Genomic DNA, 12,507 nt, shown 5'->3' with positions numbered 1-12,507 from the left:
CCCGCCGGGGGCTCTCACTCTTTCCTGAACGCTTACTGCCGCGACAAGACCTGATTGTCAGGTTCAAGACACTTTCCTTAGTTCTCATCCGAGCACCTCCTCTGTCCCATCTGGCACTGCTGGTGAACCAGGTTCCCTGAATCTCATCTTCCTTATTTATCGTCCATGACTGTTTCTGGCCCTTCTTCTCTTCTCTGGCTGTTTTTCCTCATCTGCCTCTGGTCCTTTTCTGCCTACCCCTCCCTCAAAAAGTGATATTATCCAGAGTTTTTGTTTTAGGGTTTTTTCCCCCTCTAACTTCCTTGTTCTTGGTAATTTCTTCCAGGCCTAAGGCTTTGAATAAAATGTATTATACAGCTGATGACACTGGTTTAAATCTTATATTTCTTACTCTGCAAGGATCACCACCCCCCGCCAAAATCTGTCCCAAAAGGAATTTCAATCTTTTTTTCTGAAATTCTCCCTTTTTCTCTCTAGTAATATCATCACCATTGACTTCGCTCATGCAAACCAAAAACCCCCTGATTATCCTGGACTCTCTGCTTTCCTCTTTTGATCCTTCCCCCATCCTGTCTCCAGGACCTACTGGTTCTGCCTCTGAAACCTCTCTCTCAAATGTGCTTCTTCCATTCTATTCCCACAGCCTCTGCCCTAGTTTAGGTCCTTTCACATCACATTACTAAGTTGCTGAATTTCATCCCAAAATATCCATCGAGTATGTCACATCCCAGTTTAAAGTTCCCATGGCTCACTATGGTCTCATGATGCACTGCTCCAACTTCCCCTTCTGGCCCCTCACAACACCTACGCTCATTTCACGTCTAAGGAATATTATCACACTTGCATCGTGATGCTGTAATTGCAAGTGTGTGAGGCTTCTCTGCTAAACAGAAACTCCCTATAGGAGAGGAACAAGGTCGTATTTATCTTTCTATTCTCAATGCCCAACACAGTGCTTGACAATATATAGATGCTCACTTAATGTTTCATAAATCAAACGTATCTTGGTTATAAGTTTAACATGCAATCTTTAGGAAATATTAAAAAATGACTTTAATTTCAGATATTTATATGAAAAGCTCGTAGATTATTTCAATCTTCATAGACAAGTTTGATTTTATATTTACGTTAAACACGATTGCTTGCTTTATAGTCTTATTCTTTAAACTTTTTTTGTACTGAGATATAACTGACATATAGCATTATATTAGTTTCGGATGTACAACATAATGCTTTGATATTTGTATATTTTGTGAAATGACCACCACAATGAGGCTAGTTAATATCTATTACCACGCAAAGTTACAAATTTTTTTTCTTATGACGAGAAATTTTAAGATCTACTCTCTTAGCGACTTCAAATACACAATACAGTGTCATGAACTACAGTCACCATGCTGTACATTATATTGCATACAGTGATTTTTAAATTGTGTTTTCCACCAGTGGTGAGGTTAATTTTGAAGACAGGAGATAATTCTATATTGTACCAGAAAATGTTCAGAAACTAAATGAGCTGCAGTCTTAGAGCTTCAACTGCCTCCATTATATTAACTATACTAATTAGAACTTGGACATTTTTATTATCTATTATGAGAAAACAGCAGGTATTTACTATATATTATGTCAAACCACTAAGGAGGACATAAGTTGACCATGGATGGATGCTTCTGCCTAAGGAGCAAGGATTAATTAACAATTTTGATTCTTTCATGAGCCTCTCTGATTGAAAAACAAAGGGGAGAAATACATTAGGCTACAGAACTTGCATAATTTATACCCGGTGTCACTTGTTCTAATTTTTCTTATACTTTGATGATGTTACCTCTAGGCTATTCCCTTTAGGGTACTATCAGATTTGGAGGACAAGAGAGGGGACACGGAGACGGATCAACAGGACCAATGGGAAGAAATCTATTCTTTATTCACAAAGAGGTTTAGCAACTAAGAGTTTCTTTTATACCGCAGCTTGAAAAATACAAAACATTATTCATGAATCTTGATTTTCCACTGACATATGTAAAAAGAAAAGCCTTTCGATTAACGTGTGCAGTGGGGAAAAACTAGAACAACACAATAAAAAAGAGGAGAATATCTTATTTATTACTGTTTACTGGACAAACCTACAATAAGTTCTCTTAGGCGTTTAGCTATAACTCATTATGTCCTGTCATGTTCAGAACGTGTGAACGGGTAATTTAAATTTTTGTTTGCTCTTTGGTAACTTTCTTTCCAACGTACATGCAAATTGGGGTCTACTTACCTCTCCCGGCCGGATCTTAATGTAAAAGGTGCTCCGTTTGTATGAAATCTTTAGAACCTTTGGCCAGGCAAACCTGTTGATGCGTAGTCGGTCACGATATATCAACAAGCCACTTGCACACACTCCTAACATGATTTCAACTCCTTCAGAATCCTGGAAAATGGCAGCAAGAAACGATGGATGAGCATCTCACCTATTTCCATTTATGGTGGGTACACTATTTAAGCCTCCAGGTCAGCACCTGTAATTAACTACCTGCAGCTCTAATCTAAATATGAAAAGTACTGTAGCACTTTAAAAAATATTACCACTAAATAATAGCCTTTTGATGAAGATATGTATCACCATGGAGATTTGTTAGTGTAAACTCTGTTCACCCAGGTATCTTGGACTTACACAGCATGTCAACACTGCACACAGAGAAGGTCACCCAGGTGAAGGTGTGTTAGCAACAGTAACGATCAGAGCCTCAGTTCGTATTACTGAGTGCCAGGCACGGCTCTGACCACTTTACATACATTGTTAATCTTCACTAGGATAATTCTGAGATAGCTGCTATTATTATTCCCACTTTACAGGCAAGAAAACTGAGGCACAGAAAGGTTCAATGTCCATCCCAGTTGAATATGGGCAGCCTGCTTCCAGGGGCAGGACTTTTAACTAATATGTACACTAACAGAGAGACCCCCATCCTTTCCGATGAGTGTTTTGGGGTTTGTTCCTTTAAAAAGTCTTGATTCTCTCTCTCTCTTTTTTTTTTTAATTTAATTTTTATTATTTATTTAATTATTGGTTGTGTTGGGTCTTCGTTGCTGCGCGTGGGCTTTCTCTAGTTGGAGCGAGCGGGGGCTACTCTTCGATGTGGTGTGCGGGCTTCTCATTGTGGTGGCTTCTCTTGTTGTGGAGCACGGGCTCTAGGCACGCAGGCTTCAGTAGTTGTGGCTCGTGGGCTCTAGAGCGCAGGCTCAGTAGTTGTGGCTCACGGGCCCAGCCGCTCCGCGGCATGTGGGATCTTCCCGGACCAGGGCTCAAACCCGTGTCCCCTGCATCGGCAGGCGGATTCTTCACCACTGCTCCACCAGGGAAGCCCTTGATTCTCTTTTTATATACCATTACTGTCAGAGTAAAATTCGAATATAAAATAGTCTTTTTACAGTACGAGCGTACTCCCCAACAGGACCCCAACACACACTCACCACCCAGTCGTGCTCACTTAACCACTTGGCTCACATACATAAATACAGATGCATTTAATATATGCGTATAGATTTCTTTTAAAACAAAAGTGGGATCATGCTATATTTGCAACTTGCTTTTGCAGCTTGCACAGTCCATCTTTGGGTCATCTCCTAGGGATGTGCAATGAGGGGTCCCAGAGGTCATCACAGATGTTATATAAAGCTCAGGAGACACCCCACGAGCAGTCTATGCCCCCTCAATGTTGTGTCCCGGTGAAATCAGGGTAAAGTGAACATCTGTGGTGGTCCTGAGTGGGGTAAGAACAAAGGACAGAGGCAGTGCTGTGTGTGATGTGCGGTCCCCACCCCCCGTGTCTCACTGGTTGTTGGAAGCAGGGTGTCATGGAGGCGAAGCTGAGGTCTGAGACACAGTCATCGGCGGGGCTGTCCCGCTTTGAGTCACTGCAGCCCCAGCAAACGCGGGGAGGGAGACATGAAAGAATCCAAACGGGGGCTTCTGACTCATCTGTACGGGGGTGGGAGGGACTGACTTCCTAAATCCCACCAGTGCAAAGCACAAGACAAACATTTCCAGAATCAGAAATAAATATTTTGGTCCCTCTCTGGGAACTGTGAGGTTACACATACAATTTAACTGATTTAAAATGAAATATTTTTCCTTGGAAACGTATCCCTCCACTAGACACGAGATCACTCTATAGAAGTGGAAGGACTTGACGGCAGGTATTACAACATAACCAGATTTGAGGGGAATTCAAAGGCTCCGCCACCATTTATCAAGGGCTTTAACCTGAAAGAGCAATTTACAGAGCTATGACCTGATGCTGGAAGTAGGGCGGTTGGCGGGGGTGGGGGGGGCCCACAATGGACCCTGAGATCTAGCCGACCTGCACCCAGGAACACACAGGCGACCCCCCAGGTCCTGAGCAGAAATGTCTGCATGAGCAGGGCTGCTGGAATAACGGCTCCTTGAGTCACTTTCTTTGTGGTGAAGGACGTAAGTGTAGGAAGCACCCTGGGCATTTACAACCTCTTCCATTATTATCTACTTTAAATCACTCCTTAGTATCTTTGAATCACAAGAAAGTGGAATCCATTTGTGGGGAAGATCGGAGGCTCCTGCGATGCAATCTCCCTTGGCGTCTCCCACACACACTTCTCTGGGTCCCCATAGCATTAATATCGCCAGCACAGCCGGAGGCAGCGGTGCTGCCACTAACCCCATTCCTCTTCCTTCTCCAGACCCAGGCTGGTGGAGAGCAGCCTCTGTTTATCCTGCTGACCTGGCCACGTGGTCAGCACAGCGCCTGCCTAGCACGTGTTAAGCCACTACTTGTTTGCCGGAAGAAAAGGCAAACGAAGAAAGAAAATGGCAGGAATAAGTGGAGCTTAAAATTGATGAACGTTTCCATTTCATTCATGGCACAGCAACCAAAAAAAAAGGATACTTTTGATATCAAGGTTACTGCCGCAGCCCATAGCATTGAGGTGGTAGCTTGATAAACCTTCTGTATCAAAAGCTATAACCCTGGTCTTTCTTGGGGACATGTGTTTCCCTATCAATAAACATATTTAATGCTCCCTTTAGCAGGGAGCATTGAAGGAAGCACTGGACAGCCTCAGCCTATCCTAATTAAAATAAACGAAGGTACTATTCTCTTAACTTAAAATCACTGTTCCAACTTTCCCATCCTTTATTATCTCCTGGTCCACGGGACACCCGATATGGATTTATAACTACATTTCAGAATCTTATATGAAATAAATGACTCTGACAGAGCCTATTCAGAATGACATTAAATGACAAACAAGCAGAGACAGTCTTCCTAAGAAAAAAAACAAAGCATTTAGAAGAGGTTTTCCAAACCGAGGGACCTTCACCTAATATGGATATTTATTCTTCATACAGAGCTGTGGAGTCCCAGATCACAGTTCGGAATTTCTAACTAGGTCCTAGAGCTCAGGGCCTTTCAATACTATCAATAGAAGAGAAGCATCTCACTTATAACCGGAAATTAGCTCTAATTTAATTCAGTAAACTTCCTTCTTGAAATGATGGAGGGCATCTGCATGAGAAAATGAAGTCCATAACCAAATCATTTGTTATATTTAGTATTCACATGAAATCCTATCACAGGCTGCATTTTTTTTTTTTTTTTTTTTGCGGTACGCGGGCCTCTCACTGTCGTGGCCTCTCCCGCTGGGGAGCGCAGGCTCCGGACGCGCAGGCTCAGCGGCCATGGCCCACGGGCCCAGCCGCTCCGCGGCATGTGGGATCCTCCCGGACCGGGGCACGAACCCGCGTCCCCTGCATCGGCAGGCGGACTCTCAACCACTGCACCACCAGGGAAGCCGCTCTCTCTTTTTTAATTGGCATAATTTCAAATCACATTATTGAATGACAAAGCAGCCATCTATTTTAATTCAGTCGCTATAGCCATGTTAAGTGATCTCATTTTTCCTGATAGGAACACAGATACATGCTGAGTTGCCCTTCTCCTAAATGGAGGCCCTCACCTTTAATTTATTTATTTATTTTCCCCTGGGCAGTAAGTGAGTCATCGTGTGTAATGTAACTCAAAAATAGCTTTCGAGTCACTCAAATTTCCAGGCTACCTTCAATTTTGTCTTGTTTCCTTATCTTTTAGCCACGTAGGGAAAAACTCTAAGAAACACAATCTTAGTGCGTGTCCTTATTTTCTTTTTAAATCCTCATCCTACCTTATATCTGTCATAAACCATAAAATGCTATGTTATCCGAGCACAAAGTAAGTGAAAACACGTAATAATTAACTGGCAAGTAAACAGAGCTATACCTGCTGTTGTAATTAAAAACAAATGTCAACGAGCTTGGCTCTCCGGTACCAGCATCCCTGCTGTAAGCGCTAGCCAATTCTCAGAGATTTTGCTCTTGTTGAGGCCTTCAGGCAGGCCTCAGAAGTGCTCACCCTGAGTGATGTACAAAATGATCCACAGACGCAACCAATTCGACCTGCGTTCATCTGATCCTCACCATTTTCTTGTCCAAACTCACTTTCAATCTGTCAGGTCCCCAGATGCAGCATCAAGAGAACGTACAGATCATAGATTTCCCTCCTAGGGGTCCCCAGGGTTGTTGAGATGTTTGCCTAAACAAAGCCGGCTGGAACCCTCTTCATTTCTTGGCCCCAAACTTGACCGTGTTAAGACACTCGCTCGGCTGTGGCAGCCTGTTAAGTGCATGTTCTTGTGAGCCCCGGACTGTGTGATCAGGACCACTCTGTCCACCCGAAGTAAAGCCACATCCCCACCCAGGAGCGACATCATCATGTCAGCCCAAATCAGAAGAAGCTGCCCCCGAACTTCAAGTACTGATCTTTTTTTCAGGGCTGCTGAAGTACCAGATAGGAAGCACCTATCCCTAAGAGCCTAACACATTTCCTATGTTTTGCTGATAGAAGTTTTTGGGAAAGCTTGCCTCTGCTTCCACGGCACTTCTATTCTCAGCTGTTCAGATAATAGACTAACAGTCCATACGTTCACTCTCTCACTGTTGAAAAATACAGAGATTCTGGAAGAAGTGTGACACGGAGTAAAAGCTGCTGATACATCCTCCCAACCTTTAATCCAGTCCAATCCTGACTTCTCTCTTCGCAAGACTCGGGAACCAAGATACAGCCTCAACAATTCACCCATCGACTAGGCAATCTTTTCTTTTTTTTTTTGGACAGGCAGAGAGGATTTATTTGTAGCAGATTTATTACAGAGAATGTCCTGAAAATAAACTGACCGAACACTACAATTAATGTGCTGTATGTAAGGATGCAGAATCCATTTCATTACACACAGTGACTGAGAAAGTTCAAAACAAACCCAAAACTATAGTGCTTCTCCAGTTCTCTCTGCTCTCTTATCTTATCCCTTCCCTCTTTTTTAGCAGAATTATTTATTACAGAGAATGTCCTGAAAATAAACTGACCGAACACTACAATTAATGTGCTGTAGGTAAGGATGCAGAATCCATTTCATTACACACAGTGACTGAGAAAGTTCAAAACAAACCCAAAACTATAGTGCTTCTCCAGTTCTCTCTGCTCTCTTATCTTATCCCTTCCCTCTTTTTCTTTCTTTAAAAGACAAGTTAGGCAAAAAAATAAATAAAATAACCAGGTGACAGTGATGAGATGGAGAGCGGGGCTATTCTGGGACACAGAGCTTTTATCAGCTCAGAAGATGGATCAAAGCTGTTCCCAGGAAAAGTGAACCACTGTGATAGACTAGGCAATCTTAGCCTGGCTGGTTAATTTTAACTGAACTTCAAAATAATCATCTTATTTCAAAGCACTGATTATTTGTCACAGTATCTAAACTTTATACAGAGTTTTAAAAATTTAACGTGAATTTTCTGAGTGCCTGGTGGGCGTCACAACGGGGCACACACAGTACTTGGCATATAATGTTTGTGACAACTGGGTCCTGGACACTGTTAAATAAAATTAGATAGAAGGCCTGGAGTTTAAAAAATGCATACCTTGGCATGATGTAAATCCACCCCATACATGGAGAGCTTTTTGGCATTTTCCAAGAAATGCATCTCTGCTTCTGCGGGCGTCATTCCTCTGATAAGAAAAAATGAGAGGTATTACAATGCTGTTTTTTGTTTTTTTTTTAACCTGGTGGAGCCATAATATTTTCCACTTAGCTCCCTTGCAAGTTCCCACAGAGGCACCAAAAGATCTGTACTCTGGGGGAGGCGGGGGGAGAATACCAGGAAAATGCTTTTAGCAGGAACATCACAAGGACGTCCCGAGTAGCCGTGTAACTAGCCAGAACTGTACCAGGTCCAGAACCTCACTCTGCTGAGTCCCACCCTTAAGGCACTGACTTCAGTCCCGGGAGAAGCAGGTGGTGCAGGGGATGCCCACCCCCGCGAGCACAGCTTAAACGGACGCTCTCGGGGTTCCTGCCGCTAACCTGTGGCTCTTGTGCAGCTCGATGACTTTGTCTTCTAGTTCTTTTGTGTGGTTTGGCGCAAAGCGGAACTCGCTGATGTAGTCACTGCCACACTCATCTGGGTCGTAGTCTCCCAGTTCCGACTGGACGGTGTACGAGCCCAACGTGGCAAGGGTGACAGAGGAGCAGGGCAGCCTGCCAGACACGATGTCATCGCGCAGCTGCAAGCAGAGGTAGTACCTTCCAGGAGCCAGAGGACAGGCAGAAAGCCAGCGTTAGGAGACCGGAAAGGAGACCGCCCAGTACAAAGTGGGCAGCAAGCAAGCTCTCCCTGCAGGATAATCCACTAGGACACGTTGTCTAGCATCTGTATCTGGATCTGAATACTAGGGGAAGATACTTAGCTACAAAATACAACATTTAAGGGCATCTAGAGGCAAGTCCATAATAATACAGGGATTCACTGATGAGGCACAGAGTAAAAGAAACCGACAGACTGTTTCTCTAACATTAAGATAATGTTGAAAGTCAAACAAAATCTCTGGTGGGGGAAATTATAATATAAAAATGGTGCTCTTAAATATAATGATTAGGCCCCAACTACCTAAAGGAAGTCTCATTTTGCTCTCCAGATGAAAGGTCCTGCCGCACGACCAAGGCAAATTGCAGGTAACTCAACGGCTGCGCCATCATGAACGCTACTTGCCACTTCCTGCGTTCCTGATGAGAGGGGCCTTCTCCTGGGTCAAGGTCTCATATTTTTCTTTAGATAACTTCCTAGAATTCAACCGTGATGAAGACTAACTTTGAAGGATTGTTACCTTAAAGTCTCATCACTAAAAGTAAACAATTCCAAACTGGGGGACTCTGAAACATTTTCCATATAATTTTGCCAATATCATATGCAAGTATCTCCATTAATAGCTGACTCTTACCTTCCCTGTTACTCTGCTTCTAAGAGTGACAGATATACTAACAGTAGAAGACTCCAAGGTAAGTGGGAACATTGAGGAATTTTATTAACAGTCTTCATGGCCCAGCATACGAATATAAGAATAAAATATACCTTGTACCTTGCACATAAGAAACGAACCGTTCATCTGTTGAAGCTGAGGACTATGATAAAGTGTTAAGGTCCCCTCTAAATACGGTTTTAAGCTGAAGATGTAAGTAAATGCCACGTAATCCAGATACAAAAATTTCTACACATTTCACAGGCCCTACACACACGACACAAATGGAAAGGAATCACGCACTAGATTCCAACTCAAAGTACATATACGCTCTCTAACCATAAATTAGCCACAATTAAATAGTCCCTCGACTACTAAAAAGTATCTTTAGATAAGAAATTACTAATTGTTTTTTGATTTAATGAAAATATAAAAGAAATCTTCTGGAAATAGTTTTTCCCCTTCTCCTAACATGTCTGCTGAAATGAGTTTTCATCATAGAAAAGTGACTAGAGCTTTTTGAGTAATTTCTCTTTCCTGAAAAGCCTGCCAAGAAGGGTTGTAAGGCCACACCGCACAGTATCACTCTGACTGGCTATAAACTTACTACGAAACACGGTGAGAAAACCAAGGATTCCAAAGTAGAAAGCATTAGAAGAGGCCTAGAAGGACACACAGCAAAGCCAGAATGGCTTCATAAAGAGATTCTTCTTTATGCTCAAAGCTCAGTCACCAGGCCAGACTGTTAGATTCCTTTCTTGATGCCTTTTCTCTAAAACAAATGAAACATCTTCCTTGTATACAGAAGGTGTGGAAGGTACACTCTTAGGTGTGCACGTTTATGTGCATTTGTGTGTGTGTGTGTGTGTGTGTGTGTGCACGCCTGTGTGATCTTTTTTAAAACGTGGCGCCACCACGTATCAGACTGGTTATATAAAAAGGCATTAGCATCCGAAGACACACTTTTGCTCTAAGTTTTGAAGCAGGAGCACTAGGAATTGTCATATCATTTAAGGCTGAATCCCATCGAATTTGACTGTGGGGGGTGGATGACGGCATCTCAGTTCTGCGTGTTTCCCCACCAGGGTCAGGCAGAGGGAAGTATCAGCTTAGCACCAAAGATTCAACTGGGAACAGATATGATGTGGCAAATCTTCTCATAGGATGTTTGCTCTCATTCAGTTGCCTTTTGTTTGCCATTTCAGTGTGGATGACTGTAAGGTTCCCAGATGTAAGCCTGCTCTCCTCCCGAGAATTTAAGAGTAGTACAACTCCCAACATGCCTGCCTTTTTCACTGCCAACTTTCAAATACCTGGTGATATCTTCAGAGAGCTGGGAAGGGTCTGGTGGGTAAAATTTCACATTAAATGAAAAGTGCCAAGCACCACCTGCGGAGAGGAGAAAAAAAATCAGGATAAAGTCCCTTTGTACTTATAATAATAAGTGGTAGCTAGAACTGCCCTAACTCCAGGCGCTAACACCCAGGCAACTTTTAATCATCAATGGAAAACAGGGAGGTCTCCTTTCAGTGAAATTCACAGGTAACTCTGAAACTTCCTCCAGTTTCTAATCTTCTGCCCCATCAAATCCTTTACTGGGGTTTCTAACTAGCAAGGAAATTGACTAAACTTCCTCCCTTTCTCAGGGACAAAGGCCTTGGGAAGAGGGAAAAAAAGTAAATGAGACAGATAAGCCTCAATCAGATGAGTCTAGGGCTGACCGGATCTATTCTCTGAAGTTCTGGAGAGCTCACATACCAACATTACAGACAGAATCCCATTTCCTTTGTTCTTTCTGCTTTGTTATTACAGGTCAGATCCCATAAAAATACATGTCAAGGGACTGTTCAGGATATCTTTATTTTATGGGAAAGGTTTGCTGTCATATTAAGAGATGAGCTGCTCTGTAGGCCACTCGGAAAGTTCTTTTCTTACTCGGGGAAATTTCTGATGGAAGAGACAGTGGGGGTATTTACTGTGCATTACCAAACCCAGCCCTCCTCCTCAGCCCCTGATCAGGACGGTCCTCACTGCACGCGGCCGCCCCTCCTCCTGTGGCATCTCCTATGGCCTCTCCAGCGGGGAAGAAGGTCACCCAGACGTCAGCTCACAGGCACCTGCTCCCCAGACTGTCCATATGTAAACGTGAGACATTACAAGCCTTCCTGAGTGCTCCGTTTCATCCATGCATTCTCTAGTTGTGTATACCTAACCATGTTTATCACCGTAAATGAGAATAAAACCCACCTTTTCTTCTTTTCGACATTTACTCTCTCTGTGATCACCCCTGTCACTTATTTTCACCTTGGTCTCTTCGTCTGGCCTTTTAATAAATGCGGTACATTACTGAGGCCTGGGTGCTCCTTCGCCGGGAACTGTTTCCATTTCTTCCCTCCACCCAGTAAGCACACTCCAAGGGCCCAGGCCCTGCTCGTTCTGAACGGCGGCTTGGAGGACCCTCCTGGTCTCCCAGCTTCGGTGCTGGAGGCCTTTCCTCCGAGCCGTGGTCTTCCTTTTGCTCTGTGATTCATGACCTCGTGGTCCAGCCCTCATGCTTCAAGTGCCCTAAGACTTCCAAACACCCCCTTCTCCCATTCAGTGACTCCTGGAAGCTCCATTCTCTCCCGAATCCTTCCCAAACATTCACAAGAAAGGGACAACATCCTAAGTACCTCCCGGCTCCTTCCTTCGAACTGTTCTCTTGCTTGAGTAGCAAATACTTAGCTGCAGAGGTCACCTGTATTTCTGTCATCCATGGCATAGTCCATTCACTAATTCTCGTTTATTCTGGACACTGCTATTCATATTACACTTAGAGGTCCACCTGGCAGGGACACCATTTGAGTTGCCTTATGAAGGACTTGGTATAGGGACCGGGTATTACTGGGTGTTTCGTGTCATTTCTAAACCACTAAGAAAATATTCCCAAAACATGGGCTGTAAGAATTACAAGCCGTAAAATATCTGGCAGTCAAACATATTTCTAGCGATTATTTTTCCCACTGTTCTCAAAAAACGTCCTCTTGTTATTCTAAAATTAACAAGTCTGATTTGGTTTTACTTTCCTATTGATTCCTATTCACCTCCTGCTAAAATGGAATGCTTGCCAGCGGTGAGGTTCATAATGAGAGCTGGTTTCCCTGCAAGCAACTGGAATGAA

At 43.4% G+C, this 12,507-nt stretch overlaps 1 protein-coding gene across 1 annotated transcript in view; it reads right to left on the bottom strand.

Annotated features, from left to right (window-relative positions):
* Window positions 1-12,507, bottom strand: part of EPB41L3 (erythrocyte membrane protein band 4.1 like 3) — a 145,541-nt gene that overhangs the window by 38,500 nt on the left and 94,534 nt on the right. Inside the window, exons 6-9 of the mRNA XM_055080499.1 lie at window positions 10,661-10,736; window positions 8,416-8,634; window positions 7,973-8,060; window positions 2,264-2,416 (exon numbers count right to left, since the gene is read on the bottom strand). Of these exons, the coding sequence (XP_054936474.1) occupies window positions 2,264-2,416; window positions 7,973-8,060; window positions 8,416-8,634; window positions 10,661-10,736 (536 nt within the window). The remainder of the gene's footprint in view (window positions 1-2,263; window positions 2,417-7,972; window positions 8,061-8,415; window positions 8,635-10,660; window positions 10,737-12,507) is intronic.

This window comes from Physeter macrocephalus, chromosome 19 (genome assembly GCF_002837175.3).
Source record: "Physeter macrocephalus isolate SW-GA chromosome 19, ASM283717v5, whole genome shotgun sequence".
NCBI lineage: Eukaryota > Metazoa > Chordata > Mammalia > Artiodactyla > Physeteridae > Physeter > Physeter macrocephalus.
The sequence above is the reverse complement of the archived record's forward strand: the minus strand, read 5'-3'. Positions and strand labels throughout refer to the sequence as shown.